The 24,840-nt window shown below is 34.9% G+C and overlaps 1 protein-coding gene across 1 annotated transcript in view; it reads right to left on the reverse strand.

The window, feature by feature from the left end:
* Nucleotides 1–1,746: 1,746 nt before the first annotated feature.
* The window catches only part of LOC120624124 (semaphorin-2A-like), an 88,570-nt gene continuing 65,476 nt past the window's right edge, over nt 1,747–24,840 (reverse strand). The window contains exons 2-14 of the mRNA XM_039890482.1: nt 16,851–16,938; nt 16,684–16,735; nt 15,804–15,974; nt 12,625–12,895; nt 11,144–11,374; nt 10,679–10,824; nt 10,469–10,584; nt 7,970–8,124; nt 6,487–6,667; nt 5,922–6,197; nt 5,256–5,390; nt 4,523–4,631; nt 1,747–2,116 (exon numbers count right to left, since the gene is read on the reverse strand). Of these exons, the coding sequence (XP_039746416.1) occupies nt 2,042–2,116; nt 4,523–4,631; nt 5,256–5,390; nt 5,922–6,197; nt 6,487–6,667; nt 7,970–8,124; nt 10,469–10,584; nt 10,679–10,824; nt 11,144–11,374; nt 12,625–12,895; nt 15,804–15,974; nt 16,684–16,735; nt 16,851–16,938 (2,006 nt within the window). The 3' untranslated portion in view covers nt 1,747–2,041. The remainder of the gene's footprint in view (nt 2,117–4,522; nt 4,632–5,255; nt 5,391–5,921; nt 6,198–6,486; nt 6,668–7,969; nt 8,125–10,468; nt 10,585–10,678; nt 10,825–11,143; nt 11,375–12,624; nt 12,896–15,803; nt 15,975–16,683; nt 16,736–16,850; nt 16,939–24,840) is intronic.

Consider the following 24,840-nt stretch of genomic DNA (forward strand, 5'->3'; position numbering starts at 1 on the left):
CTATAAGCATGCTTCACAAGGCACTATTCTAGCGATATTATCCTAGTAACTTAACGAAAACAATTTGAACAATTGCTATTAAATTCGGTTTGGAACTCCGAAATGGGCCTAAAATTACATTTTATGGCAATATAAATCAACATTGAATTTTTAACGCAAAGTTAAACCAAAGCAAAAACATGTCGTTGCCTACTTAACATGGAACATCTAACACGCAACCTTGTTAAACTCAAGTAAACAAAACTATAACTAAGTACGTAAATGCTGTAGCAGTCATGCTCTCGGATAGTATATAAATAAGCTTTTATTTTAAAAATATAACCTAACCCTATAACCTTTAACCTAAATTGGCGTTTGTATTGCTCATTGCTATAGATTATAGAAGAAACTCTGAATGGACGTGATTAAAAAGTAAAGTCAAAGTAAACTTATGAACTAGGTACACATAAAAAGTATTTAAATTATATTTCTGTTACAAGATAACAGAACAAGGAGAGTAATTAAATTATTGATAATCAACAAATTGACACCAATAAAAACTTTTATCACATCTCATACATAATAAAAGAAACAAAGTGTTTTTACAATCATCCTAAATAAATATTTCTTACACAATCCATTATTGGAACACTTCAACGCAAACTGATATCACAGCATTTTGTATTTCATGGATTATCACCATCCCCATATACGAAATATTTACACAAAAATTCAATACGATGAACTTTTAGCTAAGTTGTTGGTGATAAGCTTATTCTATGTTTTATTCAGTCGCTATCAACTTACAAGCTATCCGATATCACGCTACATGCATCTATTTATTTTGCGCCTGACCAAATAGCAATGATGATATAGTTCTAGGTTAAAGCGTTTTTTTCTATAATGTGCTTTAGTATTTATTCTTGCCTTGAAGATACACAATTATATATGTCAAAAAACAAAGACCCTAGAAGGGCGTTCCATACCGTACCAAAAACCTGAATATTGAACCTATAACGACCTCACATTTGACTAGCGCCTATAAAGCCCTTATTACGAAAATATTCGTGCTACGTAAACCTCCCAAACTACATAAACTACAGTTGGTAAATCTAGTTTAATCTCAGAGAGGAAATACAGTTGCAACACAAGTCAAACAAATGTTATTCATTCATCAGCAAACGCAGTTTGCGTAACCGACATATCTATTTTCGCAGATCATTCCTTTACCGAATTATATTTCCCCTAGCTCTGTTACCATAAGTTTACAAATGTTCGAGTCACGCTGTCTTCATCAGTTATGTTCATGTCAATCACCGCAGAACATTGTAATAATCATTTACTGGTACGTTGTAATATATTGAGAAACTTTTGAAAACATTATTTGTGGCTGGTATTGTTGATGAGGGAATGTTTTGATGTTCTCATTTAAGGTTTAATCATTCCTACCTACGCATTATTTTTTACAGCTTACAAAAACGATATAACAGAAAGTATATTAACAGATTCGGTAGATTAGAAGAATTGTATATTCCATCTGCAAAGACATACCAAATCCTCACAAAATTAAAATGTTATAGATGATCAAATAATACCAAAAAATATCCCGATTTATTAACGTCTTTGCCTTGGAAGTAGCTTGGAAGATGCTGTATTCATTAGCAAATGTAATTTTGAAACGGTTTTTGAAAAATGTTTTAGGAATGTGAAACTAATACATAATACTAACTATAAATATCAGTAAGCTGAAATTCTAGTTTGTTGACACGTACAAACCGTATCTTTCGTTCGAAGCTTTCATACAAAACACTTTAAGGCCTATTTCACAAAGTGATTCCCTAATTCATGTAAGGATTATCCAGCATGAACCCTAACATTTTGTGTGTATATCAATTCAATTTTCATTGCATTCGAAGCATTGAATAGACGTTTCATAGTCAGTATTATCAGTATAAGGTAGCTTGATTAAAACGTGAGGCCCAGAGGCAGTGTTGGCGTCATATCGGATAGCTGATGTCGGGCTCGGTGTGTAATCACTCATTAATCTACAGGATGTGCTCTATCACCGCAGCGAAGCGACTATCTCGTTGCTCATGCTGTTTTGCTGGCTCGATGCATTCATGTTTTTGGAGCATTGCTGAAATTGTACAATTGTAAATAACAATTTGTATTACTTCTTATATAAACACTAAGACAAACAATAAATGCAAAATTGCATTTATTGTTTTCTTTTGTTGTGTTATTTTTTTTATATACGATGATATATTACAGCTGAAAAGTAACATCGACTACATTTTGTACCTGAAAAGTGCATGACTCTGAGAAGGTAAATCGAAAGCTATCGATCTTCATGCTAACATGACTGAATGGATTTTGATGGAAATTGGTATCCAGTTTAACGGGAACAGAGTTTTATCGTTTACTGCCCTCTCATATAGTAACTATCACATTTGCTATAGTATTAGAAGTTTATTAGATACTTATATGGAAGGTGATGAACTGATGCGAAGTGAACGCGGATGCAACTGAGGGAGATTTCGTTAATGAATAGTTTAATTATCTTTACACATTGCGTTTAAATATCAATAAACTATTTGAATTTATATCAATTAATGTGTTAGGCAGGTTATTTACTGAATATGAAATATTGAATGAAATAGTGCTACAAATTAACTTCCAATACCACAGTTCTGTATGTAGTTGTTAATAAACATGGAACATGCAATGTATTACTATTAGGTTTCAGAATTGCTTTTAATTTTCAATAGTGAACCATATCTAGGTAATATTATTTGATTTTGTCCATAAATTTATATGTGTGTGATAGGTTTGCATTGAATTATTACACAATCACTAATCGACTTTGACTGACTATTTGGACGGTAAAGTATTAAGAGGTTTCATTAATTTAAAAAACGGAAAATTTTAAGAAATTAAATCCTTGTTAATATTGCTACAATTGTGAAAAATTCAAATAATTGAATGGTATCTGCAAAAAAAAGAATAAATTGTATAGAGTGCTTTGCGTTTGTACTTTTAATTAAATGTAATTTAATAGTCAAATAGTTAATGGGCTTCACTAATGTATCTCTTTCACTAAAACTCTTTAAATTTTATTGACGGTGATTCTATTCAGTAATCATTTACAAGTTTAGACGGCCGACTGGCGCAGTGGGCAGCGACCCTTCTCTCTGAGTCCCAGGCCGTGGGCTCTATTCCCACAGCTGGAAAATGTTTGTGTGATGAACATGATTGTTTTTCAGTGTCTGGGCGTTTATCTGTATATTATAAGTATTTATGTGTATAACCACAACCATAACACAAGCTACGCTTACTTTGGGGCTAGATGGCGATGTATTGTCGTAGTATATTTATTGTTATATTTATTTATAGTTATATTACTATCGCAAATATCTATTAATAGACTGAGGTACCAACTAAGTATATAAATAATATAGATATATATACATATATAATCGTAAAACCGTTAAATCTTTGATTTCATAGCGCCATAAAAAATGAAAGACTATAGACATGAAGTGTAGTAAGTTTGTAATATCAATGAGAGTTTAATTAAGATTATACATAATGTATACTGAACCTACTACCCGACTTGTAAGACCTAGCCAAAACATCCGGTCTATCCAACCGTCCGGTACTGAATGCTAAATATAAACAATTTCCGCAGTCTCTCTTATTGTTGAGAGCCACATCACCGCAGATAACTTGCGTCCTTAGCGGCGTTTAAGTTTGGGACCTGCGACCAATCAGAATACTCTTTCTCTAACGCGTGATCGGCTCTAGTCGAGTATCGAGTATTACGGACAGTTTCGGTTGGTTTTAACAGTTGTACAATCATAACAAAACTCTCATTTGCGTGATAACTATAACAGTTTTGCCTTGCCTTGACACTGATTTTGGATTCTTTATGGATAATCCGTAGCGTAATACTTTATTAACATTATGAAAAAGTTGAAACGACTCTATGAGCAAATGGGAAATAAAATAAACTATCGGAAATTTGTGAATTACCTACACTGTTTTAATATCCGATACAAATGAAACATCAGAGTATTAATTAAAATTGGCCGCTGGTTTTACGCTAGCTGTGAATTAGGAAGTGATTTATAACGTATAGTTAAAAGGTCCCTAATTTGCCATTATTAAACCTATTTAACGTCTATGATTACTGGCAATTACAGTTAGTAAATTTTTACAAGATTGCCTATTATTCTTGATCAAAAAGCAGCTATCAATATATTACCTACAGATAGTTTGCAGCTAGCTATTAGGGGTGGGTAATTAATAACCTATATTTTTAGACAGATAGATACCAAGATAGATAAATAGATAACAACTCCGTGAAAAACATATGTGTCTATGAATACTATATGTGTAAGAATTTTCGATTTGACTTCAATAGGCAGGTATTGGGGTATTTGTATGTCAGAAAAAAGTCTGGAATAAGGAAATTGATGTTACAGGCTGTAACGAGCTAATAACGAAAAATTTAAATTAAATTATGAATAAAAAAGTGTCTCACCATTTGTCGTGTCTCCCAGGCTTTCATTGCACTCTTGTACTTTTCAAATTCATGACACCAATCTGAGTATACTTGTCTGTACTCCTGCGATTTGTTAGGCTGTGTACATCTGCGACGAGAGAATAATGAACGCAACGTAAAAAACAAGTATTTCTTTAAAAAATTATTCATCATATCTCCTCGTTATCATATATACCAATGTAAAAAAAATTAACGCGTTAGTGAGTGTCTTATAAGTAAAACATGTATTTTATGATTCCCGGGAAACAATTTGGGAATTTAAAACTTCTGATTTTTTTCTGGTTTTATCTGGCTTTGACCGTGTCTAGTTACGCCACCCTAAAGACAAAGACGTACTGCCAATTGTGCGATTTAGCGTTTCGGTACAATGCCATGCCAAGGAGATACCTATCAGGGTTTAATATAACAGCCATAATTCTAACCGGTTCGACCACACCATCTTAGATTGTATCATCAAAGCTCTAGACTGTTATCTCACCTGGTGGTAACCAGCTGAAATTAAAATCAAGGGCTAACTTGTAATAAAGTGGGTATATTGATGTATCATAAATATAATGGATAGAATGGAAACTTTTTAAAATATCAATCTGTACAAAATATTAAACAATATTTGATTTGCTTCTGGGTTTGATAATCGGATATTTTGCCTTATTTTCGCTAATCAATCGTGGATACGGGGACCTCCCTATATTTTGTGTATGTGTGTATTTACCTATGAATGTCAATATCCAGATTATAGGAAGCGATGAGAGTGGGTCCATAATAACACTCGTAGCGCCCGCGGTCAGATTCTGTCACCGACAACAAAACCAAGCCGCGCTCTGAAGTCTGCAGCACCCTGTCCCAACTATGAGTAAAATAACAATTAAATATTTTTGAAACTAACAAAGCAATTTAAAAATTCCCAATATAATAAATATCATGATCAACATGTATAACTAAAATACAAAGTCAAATTCCCAAAGTTTTGTTTGCAAAATTCAGACAATAAATTCAATGAATATAGGTACTTCATAAATAATCTGAGCTACACTTCTATTTTACATTCCCACTACAACACTATGCCATTAAGTTGAGTTCAACACACCATAAATAACAGTGATGTGTCTCTACACAAAGATTTCTCAAGCGTAAACGTCGTAAAAACTAATATCTTACTTTCGTGTCACACTGTGGGGAATAAAACCTGGCTTTGCATTACATTTCTAAAATTTTTAGATGCTGTTAAATCTCCTATATTTATCCGATTTTATTATCATAAGAAGTAGCCTTTCATTTTTTTTTAACTGTACGTTAAGTAGGCGCTGATAAACTAAACTGGTTGACAATAGTTAAAGAAACCAAGTCTTAAAAGTGCAGGTAATCAAATACGACTTACTTATAACTGATTTTGTAGCGACCCCTTTCCCTAGAATGGTGATACCAGGCAACGATCTGATCTTTTAGCGCTTCTGGCGTTTTTCCAAATGTCGCCAGGTGTACGCTTTGGCCGTATCCCGCTCTCACTGTTTTGAGAGGCGCACTGGCTTCGCAGATTGATGGCGTAGAGTTAGTTGCATCGTGGAGGAGGCCGGGTGTGTACGGTCGACATGCTCCGACTTCTTTATCCCATCCGCAATATGGATCAAGAACACAGCGCACGCAACTGTCATATCTGTTGAAATAAAGCAGGATAAAATAAAACATCATAAAATAAGAAAGAGTATTAATAAGTGATTTCAAACGATTTTATATTTAAAAATTTGCATCAAAATTTAAAATGTGGTATTCCCCACAAGAGATCCACTAGTAGACTAACTTCGATGGCTAATGCAGATATCGTTGCTCATTTTAATGCAGTTATTACAAATGGAATTGCGAATGTCCAGGATGTTATTCGTTCAGTTATACTATAAACTTAGAACGCCTGCATCAATTATTTACAACTTATGAACTTTACTAACCGGTGTGCACAAGCTCGTAGAGGTAATTGTCTTAAACGGTTGTCCGTTGCGAGGTACAAGGCGTGCATTTGGCGTGAGAGAGCGAGCGCCCGTACGGGTTCCTCACCCGCCGCACGCCATATGTCAGCAACACGAGATCCACCCCCAGTCCATTGCACTATTTTGTATACTTCGCCTTGACCTGGACAGAAAAATATTTGGGTAAACAATACGTCCATCCGGGAGAGGTAAGAGGTACCGCAATAATATTACCAAAAAATATGTAATAAATTATACTGTCAATGCATAATCTTAATATATATAAATCTCCTGTCACGATGTTTGTCCGCGATGGACTCCTAAACTACTTAACCGATTTTAAATTAAATTGGCACACCGTGAGCAGTCTGGTCCAACTTAAAAGATAGGATAGCTTAGATCTTTAATTATAGTCGCAATTTTATTTTATTGCAAATTATTTGTCTTTAATTAATTGACTGTCACATGTTATATATATATGTATATATATATATAACTACTATACTCATTTAAGGCTTAGCGATACTGAATACTTTTAAAAATAAAATCAAACGCAGACGAAGTCGCGGGCAACAGCTAGTATGAATATAATATTCTCACTTAAAATTGGCGTTCCTAGTTTTAAATTACCTCAGTCTTCTCAATATTTTGAAGATTTTACAACCCTGTTTCCAAACCTGTTTTAAATGTTTAAGTTTCTATTTTCTAATTTTAAATCATATTTATGTAAATTGACCCATTTAATCGAACTTTTTTTACTTTGAAAATTCCTACATAAAATCATATCATAAATTATTACAGCTAGGAACGGGGTTTTTATGTGCCTGTTTATTTAGTTCAGTGAATACATTTTGTTCCACTGTATTATTACTATTTAAATTGGATCCTAGAAACCGTGGGATCGAATTAACTAAATCAGTGCCTTGAGTTTATTGTCCATAGAAAAATATTCTGTTGTATAATTTAGCTCGCAGAAGTTGTAAAATCGTTGTATCATTTTAAAGCAATACCAACTAAGTATATCGTATACGCTACTTTGCGAAATTCCACGATATATAATGAAAATGAAGCTTAATTCGCTGTTCTCCGCAAAAATGAGGAGAATCTGTACGGTGTAATTTATAATATCTTAAATCTTTATACTCCACAACAAACAAAACTTTCACAATTCCTTCCACCCATTTTTTTCTCCTATAGCGGAGCATCCTCAGGAGATGTTGACTTTGCAATGAACAATTATTGACAAAACAACTGACCAGGTTATCTGTTGAATGATCGGTGCGAAATTATAAATACAACGGATTTTCCTGCTTTTCTTTTTTACTGTGGCAAAATATACAAGATACAACGTTTAATTGCCTCATCAGGAGAAGGGTGGGTTGGCTTTTTCTTTGAATTTAAAGTTAAGTCAAGTTTTATTTTAAGTTGTTTAAAAGTATTATAAAATATTATTCTATTTACTTACTCGTGCCAGCATAGAGGACTGTATAGGTAATATCATCTCCTAACATATCCACAAATTGTCTGTCTACTACAAGAGTTGTGAGGACTAGATCTCGTTTATAGAAAACCGGCGCGTCACCTTCTTGCCTCACAGCTGAATCCATTAGCGGATGGGACCTGCGAATAATACATTACCTTATTACTTGATATCTCACAGAGGCAATAGCGTGATGGCAGAGGCAGGCTGCTTGTGTGGGCATCCCCCTGAGTGGTAGATTTAGTTTTAACTCTATAATAATGATTTTATCCTTTTTTATGTCGTACCTTTTCCTCGTGATGATTTAATAATATTATTATTACAGTAATAATTGTCTAACCAATAAGATGGTCCGCCCGATTGTAACACAACATAATTTGGGTATATGCCACTAACATTCTGTGTCGGGTACTAGCCATATTATTGGTAGTCTGTGGTCATTTTTGGTGTGTCAGAGGCCGCCATGTTGGGAGGATGACGAACGAGATTATCTGATTATCTGAGTATTTTTGGTAACACCCTGAACAGTAGTATTAATTCCTAACTGCACATCAGGCAAAAATTCATCCCAAGAGTTTTTATTCTTATCGTCGGCCAGCATCGTCGTACCGCTCAACCTGCCCATTATTGCTCTTAGCGTAGCAACGGAGTTAAGGATATATTTGGCTCCAATAGATTGCATGAACGATTTAACGTTTTTGCTTGTAAAACTTGAACATCTGTCTGTTATTAATCGCAAAGGAGACCCGAAATAACTATGAGAATCTTGAATGCTCTAGTGCTCGCTTTAGTTTTGGTGCTGCGGACAGGTGTTATACTTAAAAAATATTTTCTTTCATGATGGTAAGTGGACACCCGCCGTCTATAAAGTCCATCATAGCCCTGCTACAAGGCTAGCATAGCCAGGAGAACATTTCTTTATTATTAAATTGATAATTAGGTAAACGCAGCGTTGGTAGGCCCCTAAAGAGGTGGACAGACGACATCAAACGAGTCGCTGGGAGCCGCTGGAAACAAGCGGCACAGGGCCGTGGATTTTGGATCTCTCTAAAAAATACCTATCCAGTAACTTCAACCGATTAAAGTCCAGCAGTGGACTTTAATCGGCTTAAGTGATGATGATAATGATGAAATTAAGTATAAATAACATCATTTACATTAACAGACTAGATAATAGATCAGTGTCTACGGTCGTTAATATTTTGATTGTGTTCACAACAACACTATACTTCGAACAATACGAATAATTAGAAGCACTAAGGTGTTAACAGTTAAGTCTTCGGTGCCTGTAATAACACGCGCTCAAACATTCCTCTCTACATGGAAATACAATACTGGCCTGCTTCAAACACTCGTCACTAAATACATCAGGGGCCCAGATACACACGTAATGCATTTCAACCGACTCGAGAATACGGAGAAGGTTCTCAATTCAACGTGTATTTGGATGTCACTATACATATTTACTCGCATTTAGTAAGAACTAGTTTATCTTTGCTCTGTTTTCACGAACATGTCGGGAAAGCAGTATAGGTCTTTCTCAAACAGATCCACCAAACCTTCATCATCCACTCTTCCTTCGTAACTATTATTTATGTCATATGTCCATCGTAAAAACTTTACTACTCTAACAAAGTAGCTTAGTACCTTAATTGGCTATGGAGTAAAAGCCATACATAAACCTACCAAAAAGCAGAGTGAACAAAACGAATACCATAAAAAATGCACATCAGCGATTTGAGAATCTCCTTCGTTTCTCAAATCGGTTTAATTTAGTACTCAGTTAGTTATAATTTCATAATTGTTACCGATAATTCTAGATATATGATAATATCGTAAATCGTAAATTTTTATTTTGGTTTTAACTGATCAATCGATTAGAGATTTATTACTTCCGTAATAATCTGTATCCTCTTGTGTGACCCAATTAAGAGAACCTGCGCGTCGCTGAACTAATGGTGTATCTAACCTTGACTAGATTAGTCCCGGGGGAAACGAACTGTTCTGGTTTTCCATTAACCTTATTCGACTCCGTGAAATCTATCCTATGTAAATGTTGTGTACCTTTGATGAGCTATTAACAAACGAATTTCCTCAAAAAACCTCTTGGGAACTCTTTCATTTAAGTTAAGACCAAACCAAGGCGTTCAACTCGCGTCCGCAAAGACGTACATAAACATACAGACGTAAATTAGTGGCCAATCACAATGCTCCGATGGATTAACAGTCTTGTGATTGGTCGCAAGAAGGAAATTTTCACTCAACTACCTTAGAAGCGACATAAAGGCGCTGTGCAAACGTATTCAATTGTGTATACAAAGTAATATTGCTATAAGCGATGGTTAGGCAGAAAACCATATTTTAGGTATCAGTATAACAGTAATCAGGGATTTCCGAATATGCAATAATCCCCTGTCTTTGTTTTGCAACGCCACAATAATTTATTTATATATATCACTTCGTACCATTCATATAATATATTACCTTATGAAATTAAGAACGCTATCAGGAAGGGCTTCTGTACTATTAACACATGTTCCAGGTCTAGGTTCAGGAACTCTTGCTCTTAACACGGGTAACCACGCTGAACTTGAAGTTGCCTGCATAGAACGAAACTTGTAAACATTCCATCATCATTGAAAGTAAAATAAACTCATGAAAAAAAATTGATAAATGCAAGGTATATTTACGTACTTGCTCTTTGAAACGGCCGGCAAAAGCCTCTTGAATGTCGTCCATACTGTATGTACAAATTGCCGAGCCGATTAGCCCATCGCTGGCTCCTGTTGTGAACGCAGCATAAAACCGACTTGGATCGCCAGGCATTTGATACACACTCTCTATTTGAAAACAGAAATACATAAAAAAAAACCTATTTGGCGTATAGCGCGTCTGGAACTGGACTCAGGAATAAAACTTAAATTTGGTTGCTTAATTAAAAGCCATTGTTCGTGCTAAAGCTAGAACTTTTTAAGAGAATATTCCCATTGAAAGTAATGAAAAACTCGTAATTTTTAAGGTTCTACGCAAAGTACTTAAAATGTGTCTTTTACAGCTATGCCAAGAAAATCCAATTTGAAACAATGAAATACTCATGTTCAGCTTTATAATAAGTTTGGCCCTTTTCTAATTAATTAAGCCATTGCATTTAATACTTACGTATTTCGTCGAAATAGAACGGGAATTCTCCCGGTATGCTACAGTTAAGCCTAGCTTTCAAATAAGTAGCCCAGTTTTGGCTCAGTATATGCTTGCCGCCAGTGTCTTGTTTGCATACTCTGGCAACACGAGAATACACCGCTTTGCCACAGTTCATGAACTCCACTGCGGTTTCCCGAAAAAAGAATAGGACATATTCTCCAACGTCGAATGACCCCACAAAATTGGTTTCTGAAAACAGATTGGAAACTTAGTACGGCTCAATATTACGGAATTACAAAAGCTTTAAATTGATTTCAGGGCATTTGGTTTGTCGTGATCGTGACTTGTTAAAGTGATGCAAGCAACTGTACTAATTAAGAAAGTACAGGGACCTCGGTTGAAAATAAATAACACATTTTCAATGTATCGAAAAACGTTCTTAACTTGATGAAAAAGGGTTATTGTTATAATAAAGTTTGCCTTAGAAAATTATAGTTGTAATGCATAGAAAACATATTATGTAAACGAAATACTTCCCTGCTTTTAAAATATAGAGAGATATTAATATAAATATTGATAGATATAGTGCAAATACCAATAACAGTTGAAACATTTCCAATTGATTGAATACATACATAATTGTATGAAATATGAATTCTATCTACTCAGGCATAAATGTATAGAGGTACGAGTACTTATTCGAATGAGCCACACTAATATAGGAATGAATGCATTGCAAATTCTGTGGTTGTATGTAATTAGAATATTCTCATCTATTCTAATATTAATAGAAAATAGGAAAAATTATTTGTTTGTTTGGTCAGAAAGTACTGGACCGATTTTAATCATTTCTTCTCCTTACTGACTCCAGTTAACATTGCTTACCCAGCACAAGCGATTTTTAGCTACTGCTACACATCTCTCAATTCAACTGTTTATATGGGATGCTTTAAAAATAAAAATAAAAATAAACGCGGTCGAAGTCGTGGACAACTCCTTTATAAACTTAAAGACTTAATAAAAATTTTTGTTTGCCGAAAATCCCAGAGTATGATTTGATTAGATTTGATTTTATACATGTTTTGTAATATGATATAAGATGCAATTTAGCTCTCTGGACTCTTTTTCTATTAAAAAACTCATTAATTATACTAAATCTCACACTAGTCCGTGCGTGCATGTGCTTTTTAAAGGGGTACAAAGCTTACGCTGTGCATATATAATTGATCGACAGAATATATATAATAGGGCGACGGATAAAGTGACACATTCAAGGTAATGACTGTATCGTGAAATTTATAAAAATTAAATCCAACAAAGTGAGATCCTCTTTTTAAAGTCGTTAAAAAAAGAGAAAGTAATATTAGTTATAATATATATTTCAATTATTTAGGTTACATTGATACATTTTAAATATATCCAATCCTTTGGAAATCATTTATATCAGTCTGTACTTGCCCTATATAAACCAGCAATCAGTTTAATGACGTGACACTCACTATCCAACCATTTTGAGTCGTACTTCAGCGTCCGTTTGAAGTTGAACCTCTTTTGACCCGTTCGAAAATCAAATAGGTCGTTGCGAAAAATGACCGGGTCCGCCTTCGTGAACTCTGCATTGGTGCCCGCGTACAGAGCTGGCAAACCGCCGGGGTTGCCCCGCGTGACCCAAACGGCAGTGCTATTGTCCGCTGGGTCGTAAGGGCATTTGGCGACTCCGAGACCCACGCCTGGCACGTACTCGTGCCGCGGCAGGTGAGTTAGGTTTAACTGTGTGGATCAGAATAAAATAGGTCACTTTTTATCTAAATCTATCTAGAGACACTGTAGGGTACGGGTCTCAAAATTAGAAGGGCGTAGGCCATAGTTTACAATGCCGCGCTGGTCAAGTGCGGATTGGTGAACTTAACACGCCTTTGAGAAAACTATAGGGAACTCTAAGGCTTTTAGGTTTTTTCACGATGTTTTACTTTTAAGCAAACGGCGGCTCGTTTGTAGATAACACATAACCGAGAAATAAAGTTAAACTGGTTTACTGAGAAATATGATGGATCTATAAATTATTCAGCTTTATTTTCTGTAACTTCTGTCACAATACTACAGTACACTGTACACTATACAGTACAGTACATTATTTAGTAGTAGCAGTAGCAGCTTAGCTTAGCTTAGCTCTACCCCAGCACGCACCTCTAACTCTAAGTTCTAAGTTATGTGCGTTCTAAGTAATTAATATATCACTCGCTTCAACGGTGAAGGAAAACCTCGTGAGGAAACCTGCATACCTGAGAGTTCTACATAATGTTCTTAAAGGTGTGTGGAGCCCACCAATCTGCACAAGGCCAGCGTGGTGGACTACGGCCTCGACCCCTTCTGATTGTGGAAGGAGACCAGTGCTCTGTTACTAGTGGGCCGGTAATGGCTGGATGTGATGTAGCATTTACCTATTAGTGCTCTGTGATTATATAGAATATATATTATACATCACAATCTATCTTGTCTTTTTATATCTATTGGAACATCATTTCTTATTAAATTTATATTATATTACTGGAAAAAATATTTCCAAGTTATGTAGGTATGAGTTATGTGGTGACAATAGATTACAGACAGAATACAGTTGCTACCACCCCTTTTTATCCTATGGGTGTAGTACGAGGCGACTAACTGGCAGCATTCATCTGTGCTACTACTACCGTCTTCTGCGATCACCAACCTGTCTACCCAGCGTGGTGATTATGGGAAAACCCTTCCGTTGGGAGAGACCTTTAGCCGATCATTGAACTGTTATGATTGATAATCTAAGTACATATATTTACCTGCTTAATCAAATAACTGATTTATAAAAATAAAAAATACTAGCGGACCCCAGCGCCATCTGTCGGGCTAATTTGTGAATCTAAACCATCCAGGGTGCCACCCAAACGTATACCAAAATGTTCATTCAAATCGGACCAGCCGTATAGGAGGAGTTCAGTGACATACACACGCACACAAGAAATATATATATAAAGTTACAAACGTATTCGTGTTATTGTTGTTTATAAAAATTACGCGCGACTACGGTGTTTGAACACTAATAGAGCTTTGCTGCAGTCACTTTATACTTTTAATCTAAAAACTCCGAAAGTAGTTATACAAGTTGAAATAACTTTGTAACGAACTTAAAAAACATGTGATCATAAAGATGTTTTCAGAACTCATTTCAAGTGCCATTAAAGTTGTTCTCTGTTAAAAATAACTGAAAATCCATTAAATGCACTATTAATAATTAAAAACTTCATCGTGTTTTCAGTGATCCACCACTTTATTGGATTACCTCTACAGCTCTATAAAATGGAGCACACTATACTACACACGAAAAGCGGGTATTTTAAATACAGGCTTAGCCGCAGTTGAATAAGCATAAGCTATTATCCTCGCCGCAATGGGGGTACGCTATAAAAGTTGTTCAGAGGATAGAGAAACTTACGTAGACCACCCACTCACACGGTTATGTACGTGAGTTTTAAGTATTATGCAATAATTATAATTAAAATATGATATAACTATTAAATAACTATAAAAAAACATTCTACTCAACTTTTGAAACGTCAAGTCTTCCACCGGTTCGGAAGACAGAACCGAGGAGAAGCCGTCAAGAAACTCGTTATTCTATCTTGAGATAGATTCAAGCGGAACGGTGCTTCCTAGCAAAGGTTGCTTTAAGTTATCATTAAGTAATTTATCAATTATATACGAGTTACCTCGCTGTAAGAAGCAGAACATGATAACCCCACGAACGACTTCTACTTTCTTCGATTCGGCCTTCTACTCTACGTTTCGCAGACAATATGTTATAACCGGTTTCCGATTCTATTAAGTTAAAATATACATTACGATAATATTTATGACTTACGATTTTTGGACACAGTTCCATAGATATATCTAGACACAAACTATGGAACGTCAAAGCGAGTATTTTTTTTAGTTTTCTTAAGCCGTAATCTGCAACTTTTACGACCAGTTACAAAATGATCATCTTCACAAAAATACATATTGTACAGACCTGGTTAGAAATGGATACTATTCCGGAGGAGAATAAGGGATAAAGTAGAAGTGAGGTAGGTACTATGATACGGTACGCTATACTCATGATAATGAAAAACTTTTGATTCTGGGGTCAATACATGGGTCACTGTCCTAGTACCAGCTTTGCAAATGACGTAAGTTGAATGGAAATGGGAGGGGACCCGTTGACAACAGTCACAAAAATTACAGAATACGAATTCTTTTGGAAGGTATTCCGTAGATTGCCCGGCACAGTACACCACAACACATATAAAAGGTTCATTATTTTCTGTACTCTACAACGACTACATAACTTTTATATTTTGATACCCCGTGTCGTATGAGGCGATGAGGGAATATAAAGGAGAACGGGCAGCAAGGTCCTCTCTAAGGTCTCTCTCTCTCTAGTCTATTACTAATATCTACTACGAAGTGCGTCTGCCCAGCGTTGTGATTGTGGGCTAACCCTCCCGTTGCCAGGCTTTTAGCAGAGCAGTGGACTGTTATAGGCTACAGTACACAAGTAGATAGAGAAGTAATGTTTCTCGTAAGATGTTCAGTTATAGATAGACAATCTATTGTGCTTATTTCTAAGTACAATTGTATCTCACAATTATATCAGTATACTCACATAGACGACCAGGTCCTTCGGGCTGTGTGCGTTAGTCCCGCACACATACAACCGGTCCCCATCGCCGAGTGGCTCCAGCACTCGAATGTGGTTTCTACACTCAAACGGCTCTGATTTGCCTTTGCTCACACATCGTGCCACGTTGCTTGCTTCTAACAGCAACGCATCTCTCTGCAACATAAACAGAATGTCACAAATTGTTACCTGTTATCTTAATCTACAACGGAATAATTTGTAGCTTGAGTATTGCTACCTAAGTGTATATAAACCTACCTACCGACAATAATATGACTTATTTCCTCTCACCAACGGCGAAGTAAACTAAATTATATTCCAACCAGGTGAGTTTGTACGATGTCGATTGCACATTGCAGTAGTTAGTCATGATAATCATATTGGTTCTACTTACAACTTATTTCTGGAATCAATACTTTTAGAGAAATTAAGAAAGATTTCACGGTGACAACCATAACATGTGTTGATTACATTTAAGGTTAAATGGAATCATGGATTACTATAGCAGCAGTAAAATTATTAGGGTTCAAGATTTATGTTTATTTCATACTTTATTGTACACAAAAACATAACAAAAAGTTTAACCAGAATTTGAGTTTTACAAATCATGTTTACACGCAGTCGCATGTATAGACGTGTAAAAGTAAAAGTCATATGAATTAGGTAGGGTGGACAATTTTTAGGGCTTTAAAAAATTAATGGAACCCGAACCGAACAATATGAAACAACATCAAAGCGCATCGAAGACATAGCGCGCGTAGGCGCTGACGCGCAATAACAGGAGTCAAAGTTTTATAAACTATGCAAATAAAAAAACAATGGTGAACAGCTATTGTTAAGTAAAATAACATTAAAAAATACTAACCTCACAATGCGACTGACTTATATCAGTCATATTTAATTTAAATATTCGATCCCTGTAAAAAAAAAACATAAAATATTTATTTAATTAAAATATCTACATCTCTCTATATTATTATAAAAAGGAATAGTCCAATAAGGAAGTGCATGAAATAATTATAGTAAACTTACATAGCACCGACATAAAGCGTATTTCTTTCTTCATTCATATACAGAGTTCGATAAAAAAGGTTGCCGCAGGAGAACTCCCGTATGTGATCTGAAAAGAATAAATTATTAGTGACTCGGTTATTCGCAGCGTTTTTCCTTTAATATCTAAAGCGTTTAGCGAATATAATATTCATTGATACCTCCGTGTACATATAGGACAGACGATTTGTCTGATTCTCGCGGTTAATGTTTATTGTACCTCTGTTTATATCATTATCTTCCAATGCCTATTATAGTTCTACCTAATAATAACAAAAAAAGGAAGGTTCAAAACCCAGGGTGGGTTTGGAACCCTCCTAGCTTTAGTTTTAAGTCAACGAATGCAGTTATCACCATCACTTACATTAGTGTAAAATGTTAAATGTATGAACGCTACATAAGTGCCTGTGATAGGGTCATGAATAAAATATTTTTGAATTTTGAATTTTGAATAAGTCATATTTTTCATATTAGGAGTAAGAGATTTAAGACAAGATAAAACCAAAGCGTTTAACATACGTACGTCGTTGCGTCCAGGGTGCGACCTCTTACAAATTACAATAGCATTCGAGCATCGAAGAACGCTAACTTGGATGCCTAATAGACGCAGGTTGTAGGCGCCCATTTTGCAATCAGATTGACCAAGAAAATGGCCCATCTGTTGGTAAGATATAAACTATGGCCTATAAACAGAGCAACACTTCGTAGGGCAAGCAAAGAAGACGTCCTAAAAAAAGATTCCAGTTTTTAACTTTTATCATCCCGTTATCGGTGAGTCAAGTGATTCGTGAACAACAGAGAATGAGTGGATTCGATTCCCAAATCCTGCCAAAAAATATGAAATAAAACACCATTTCAGGACTTAAAGATTGGTTTTGTCCACCCCATGTCTTTGCGGGTATGTATAGCCTTCAATCCCGGTTATCATACTGATAACACCTCCCTCCAATGAGACAGTAGGCTTGTGCCGAGACGTGTGCCATTCAAGGCATTAAGTGTTAAGTGTTATATCGGTAGTTATTATGACCGATATAGAAAGCCTAAACTAGATATTCTTAATTTATTTCATGGCACTAAGTAATCCTCAATAATGTGAATCTGATTCTAACGAGAAGAGTGGACAAGAAACTCGTCGGTGCTCTTTACAAACATCAACATTTACGATCTTTTTTCTATCTTGCGGGAGATAACAGTATGCATATTCATGGATTGATTCTAGAGCCTAAAGTTCAAAAGTAAAACTGTATCAGTTGTTTCGGTATTTGCAATTTTTCTATCACTATGATGAAAAGAATCGAGTTATTATGACTTCTTGTTCTTTCGACAACATATACTTCTCTATAATGAAAGAATCGAGTTCTTCTGATTTCTTGTTCTTTCGACAACATATACATCTCTATGATGAAAAGAATCGAGTTCTTCTGATTTCTTGTTCTTTCGACAACATATACTTCTCTATAATGAAAGAATCGAGTTCTTCTGATTTCTTGTTCTTTCGACAACATATACATCTCTATGATGAAAAGAATCGAGTTATTATGACTTCTTGTTCTTTCGACAACATATACTTCTTATTTACATAGATTAGCGTCTACGTATAATTATAGACAGTTATAGAGTTATGAACGTTAACAAACGTAATACAATAAAAAACCATTTTAAATAATAGTACAATTAATTTTTTCGCACGAAACCCCACTAAAATACTGGGTAGTCGCAATTTCAACGACTAATTATGAACCGGCTACAGGGCCTTATTGGCAGTACCGCACGCAAGGTATCGTGACTCCCCGCGACCGTGCTTACATACACCGCTACTTAAACATATTAAACTGAATATCGTATCCCTTTAAAAGTTGTGTCATTTGTTGTTTTCATATCTATGTTTTTATCGAAATCTGTTGGTAATCGTTGAAATAACCACTCTATATAATTGAGGTACTAACGATCCGGTTTTAATAGCTACATTAGAAAGCTAGATTCGAGAAGCTTTCGTTCTTATGACTTATGAAGTAAACTACTTGAGGGCTAAAATATCTTTATATATATATTTCTTGTATGCGTGTGTATGTCACTGAACTCCTCCTAGACGGCTGGACCGATTTGAATGAATTTTTCGGTATGCGTTTGGGTGGCACCCTGGATGGTTTAGATACACAAATCAGCCCGACACATGGCGCTGGGGTCAGCGAGTATCATATATATTTGTTAATAACAATTGCAATTTTGTATGTGCTAATACATGCTTGCAATACATTTTTTCTAGACGACATTCCGAATCGAGGAGCTTTATCTAGTTTATCTAGAACTTTTTGACTAGCCTACTGGTTGCTGATTCAGAAACCTTTTTTTTAACACATATTTTACCTATATAAGATCAATAATTTTAGGGAATCAACCGGTATTCTCTAAAATTATTGATCGTAGGTATGTGCTAAGTACATGGTAACAAAGTTTTCATAAACTAAAATACGCGTTGACAACCATAACATCAGCTTTGTTAAGGTTTAAAATCAAGTAAGGTCACAGATTACTATAGCAACAGAAAAAAGTTCCAAATAATAACGATCCAGATTCGAATAATGATTCACACACATTAAAACGTCACGTAAATGCTTAGGGTTATTTTTAAAGGAACTGAAATATACGTTACATTAATGAATCATCTAAAAATCGAGTATTAGTGATACAAGTTGTGTATATTAGTACGTGTATCTACACTTCATATTATGACCGTATTTATTAATATTTTGTGCTTCTAGTCGGTCGACGCAAATAGGCTATACATGTATGAAGTATTCTAAGTTTATTTTACATAGCTTGGACTAGAGAAGGTTTTCCCCCATTTTATATCTTACTAGTTGTTTCCCGCGACTTCGCCAGCGTTTGTTTTTGTTTTTAAGGAATCCCATAGGAAAAAATTATTTAGGAGATATGTGGCATTGATTGTGGGTATTATTAAATTGTGTATTCTTGTAAAAAAATGGGTGTAGTTTCTAAAAAGTACTTTTTCAATTAAGCATATCTTTAAAGCTAGAATAGTCCTAAAATTTTTTAAACTCGTGATAACTTCTTAATTAAATGTCCGATTGGAATGAATTAAAATCTATTTTAATGCCATTTAAATACCCTTGATGATAAAACTACGTATTTAAAAAAAAAAAACTGCTAAACTAATGAAACCCATTTTTGGCTCTACCGGCGATCTAATAAAATTGTAAAACACTAAAACTGCTATTGTGACCTAACTATGTTAGATATCATTATTTATTGTTAGATATCTTCCCTCGCGGACTTTTTTATATGTAATAATGAGTGATTTAGTAATTACATAATATAATTCTTATGTAACTTCAACAGTTTTCCCATTGCATGCCAAGTATTGAATTTTATAAGATTTTTGTTCCTTTATAATGTTCGAATAGCATGGAGGACTGAATTTATAATATTAGTCCTATCTACAAAGGTTGCCTGTAAGAGATTGCTTGCAGCAATAAGACCGCCTTTGCATGTCTACATTGTGTACTGTATACTCCTTACTGTTTCTTTTTCTGTATGTTAAACTACGTATTTAAAAAAAAAAAAAAGTATTAAAATAGGATATAATATTTTACTACAAAATATGCTACTTAGAGCACTCTACAACGGTACGAAAATCCGCCTGACATTTGTATTACCATTTGTGTCATAGAATAAACGTAGCTGTAGGCGATTACCGAGCTAATGAAGTCATTGTTTGAATATCTAACGAACTGTGTACAGCGATTTATACGAGCAGAAATCGGTACGTGTCGTGCATAGCGCCACTAATAAGAGAACATATTCGCCTTAAAACACTTGCGGGATACTGAATAATTTGTCAGGAGATATTAGGGAAATACGGAGGGAGCGAAGAACAATTTATCATGTACGGTTATTCAAGATCATAAGATCAATATGTTTTACATACCACGAGCACCTAATATTTATTGAACCTCAACTCTTAGATATAAATTACGGTTAAAATTATACTGTTGAAGCTAGGTTGTAGTTTAATTAAAGTACCATTTTACACTTTTTCACCATACTTACTTAATTATATTTTTTTACCTACCGATCTATTTTATGGTAAATCTCAATTCAATTTGGTTATCACGATTGGATAAGTTAGACTCAGAATAATCGAATACCATAAATTATTAAATATCTCAAGGTAAAAAAGTACGGATTTAATTATTTATTTTAATATCTGCTATGTCTAGCAAGGAGCTAAACAGAATGTAGCCGGAGCGAGGCTGGCTGGCCAAAATGAGATTATGTCATACAGAATGTCGGCAGTGCGTTCATACAAGATTTAACTATACAAGCAATTTATCGACTTATTTCTATATCAAAAAAATCTTTTCTTAAATAGCTTCAAATTATGTTCTATTTATTTTAATTAGCTACAATATTCGATGTTTATCTACAAAATATTAATAAAATAAAGAATAGATACAAGATGTGAGTTTTTAGTTACTATACTGCTTAATATAGGGCATAGAGAAGACGGACGAAGTGCAATTTAATCGTTGTCTGAGTGAAAAAATTAAGTATTAGTATAAAATATATAAATTATTCCTGACCATATTTCTGACTAAATGATACCATTTAGTATACTAATCGTCCGCTTTACAAGATTTACTAAAATTTTCTCGATTGAAAAAAAATTACAGATTTAAGGAAAATTTGAAGTACGAGTAGACCTACGTTTTTCTTAAATTATTTATTAAAGTTTTAAAAAATAATAAAAGTACGATATATGTAGACATTACTGAGTATTTTGATGGTTTTAAATTTTTTGATTATTAATTATATTTCCTCCAAGTGACCAAAATAAAAAGACCAAAAAAGCAAATTGTAACCTTGCATCCTGAAATCGAAATCGTTTATATCAGTTATATCTTAAGTATTTTATATGCATTTTTGCCAAGATGCCTGTGATCTGTAAAGCTGCGAGTAAGTTACAAAGTCTAGTTTTAAAGCCCGTGCAAACGTTACCCAGTTGCTTTACTGAGATAAAATTATCCTTCGTCTGTATTCAAGATGCGCCAAACATCAAGATTAGTGCGGTTGAGCCAAATATATTAAAGAAACCTATGCATTGTCGAAATAACAATATCCAAGAAATACTTAAGTTTTCATATGCATATTATTTGCAGCAATATTAATAATTATTACAGCAGTGAATTAATCAATTTTGAGAGTTGTCCGCACGAAGTCAATGACTATCGATTGCCGAGTAAATTAATTTGGAGTGAACAAGCAACACGATGGCGGTTAAAATGTAAATCTACAATAATGATGTGAAGTACGCTCGCAGTGATGACCGCATTATGCAGATAACATCGGTTGAATGAATTTCGCAACAAGTTCATCGAAATTGTTTGCGTGACATTTTCACCGTTGTAACATTATCTACTTGCTTGTAACGACATCCGTACTGATATTAGTATAGCTGCGAAAGTGTGTCTGTTTTTGCTACCTATATTCGGCTCAACTGTTCAACCGATCTTGATGTTTTTTTGTAAACATGTAATTTGCATCCTGGTGATGGACAAAGATTATATTAGTCCCGAAAAAGTTACTGGTAAACGTTATCTGCAGGATTTAAAACAATAGCATTTGTTACCTATGCATGGCTCGACTGTTTTATCGAGGTGAAACTTTCCATAGAAAAAATTTACAGCTCAGATTAACGCTTAGAAGAGGCTATTTAATCAACCCTTTTAATTAAAGAATTCTTGCGGGATTTTAGAAAACCCAAAATAAACGTTGCCAAGGGCTAAAATATTACTGCCTGGCACTGCCTAACCTAAAAAAATTATGTATCTCGTATATAAAGAGAATCTTCCTGCTTTATACCTACTATGGTTGCAAACTCTGTGCAAACCTCAGGGTTTCTGCCTTTATTTTATGATCGCAGATTTTTGTTCTGGAACGCTTAGCCACCGTTAGCACCTAATGGTGCTGACAAAGCTGGCTATTTTTATTACTTTGACAAAGGAGTAAAAATCGTTCCCCACCGGGAATCAAACTGGATATACTATAAGGCTTTCGCTCACACCAATACACGATAAACTCAAAAAGATGGTCAAAAGGTTCACCATCAAAACTCGTTGCGAGTGTATGATTCGAGTAGGTACGGTGGAATATAATTCCATCATGGCCTACAATCCCATGCGAGTATTTTTTTAACAAATTGTTTGAAAACTTGAATGTTTCGAATGGGAACAGTGAACAATAGCGACAAGTGCTTTCCAGTTGAACTGGAATGTCTGAACATTCCAAAACGACAATGTACATGTTAGTCAACGTTATACTTGCTGCACATGCGGCAGCTGTTTTAAAAACCTTATTTGTTTTGTTTCTCATTCGGTCCCGACTCGCAGGCCTTGCCACAATCCGGAATCCGAGTCAATTAACAACTCTATTTACCAACATTTTAGTTGAGTTTTTTTGCCTAAAAAAATATAACGTTTTCAGCGGGCCGTAACATTCTTTTGATGCTGGTAATTTCACACTTTAAAACTTTACAGCGTTGTTAAAAAATTTGTTTAGGGACACACATCGAGTTTCGTTTATTTCAAGCCAACGTCGTTGTTGTTTACGAAACTGATATCAAAAAAATTAAAAATAAATACAACCTGTTAGGTACTGTATCTTTTAAATTCCACTAGGTACAGCTACAATGCCCGTGACTGCAATCTCACCTCGTGGTCAGTGATTATACAGAATAAGATGAGAGAGAGAACGGTTGAACCTTTTAGGCTGTGTGGTAGTTACCTACGAGTATATTAACACACCCCTAAAAAGTTTCTACGGGGCATAGTATACCGGATCATTAAATTACTTGGCGGCACGTCTTTGTCAGTAGGATGGTATCTATAGTATATATAGCCACGGCCAAAGGCTCCCAGGAGACCAAATAACAGAACATTCAGATTTTATACATCCCTTAATTTTCCTTGCCGGGAATCAAACCCAGGACCTAACACTGAAAAACACAGCGCTTACCGCTGGGCCAGGGAGGTCATCAAAGCCAACCACTCTCTTTAAATTACACAATTACTCTAGTAATTTAATTCAAACTGCAGTATACTGCTTTGCTTTATACTGTATAAAGCAAACTATTTCATTGATTGCTAGTCAGGTATTTTCTTTTCTCTATTTAGACTGTGCCATCTAACTTCAAAGTTCTTTGCTTGATTTATATGAGACGACATACAATCATAACTAATCGAAACGAACGTATTGAAAACCTTTTCCTTGTCCTTCTAAAGTTTATAAAATGTTATTATGGAGAAAATGTTATTATAAATCATTTTTCGAACTGAAGTAAAAATATAGATATCACGATACTATGTTTCTTCATCATCACCATCCGCAGCCTATTTTAACGTCCCACTGCTAAACTCAGGCTACCATATAGGAGTGACGATGCTCTCTTAGGCACGGATTTGATACCAACAATTTCCTAAATTCGGTTCGGTACTGGAAATTCTTTAACAGATCAAACACAATATATCTTTAACTCGAACCAATATTCGAACCCAGGACCGTTAGACCAACGGGGCAGTAATTTTTTACCTAAGCAAAAATAAAATAGTCTTAAATGTAAAAGTAAGCGAGCGTATTTGCAAAGATCTCAGCCGCGGCGACTTACAGAGGAAGTTGTCTGGATACATAAAAGAACAATGTCGGCAAACGTTTAACCAGCGTTCGGCCGTAAGATTATTCAGACTTATTTTAAGTCGCGATCTTTTTTCTTATTCTATATTTCCTTGCAATTTCAATCTTTTAATACTATAATCTTCTTTTAACAATTCTTTAAGGAACCCCATAATAATTGAAGCATCCCGGATATCCAATATAATTTGTTTCAATACGTTAGTATTTATATTGCATTTAATTAAAACCTATGGAGGTTCTATTATTATATTGTGTTCTATCA

The sequence above is a fragment of the Pararge aegeria genome, chromosome 5, assembly GCF_905163445.1.
Source record: "Pararge aegeria chromosome 5, ilParAegt1.1, whole genome shotgun sequence".
Classification (NCBI taxonomy): Eukaryota; Metazoa; Arthropoda; class Insecta; order Lepidoptera; family Nymphalidae; genus Pararge; species Pararge aegeria.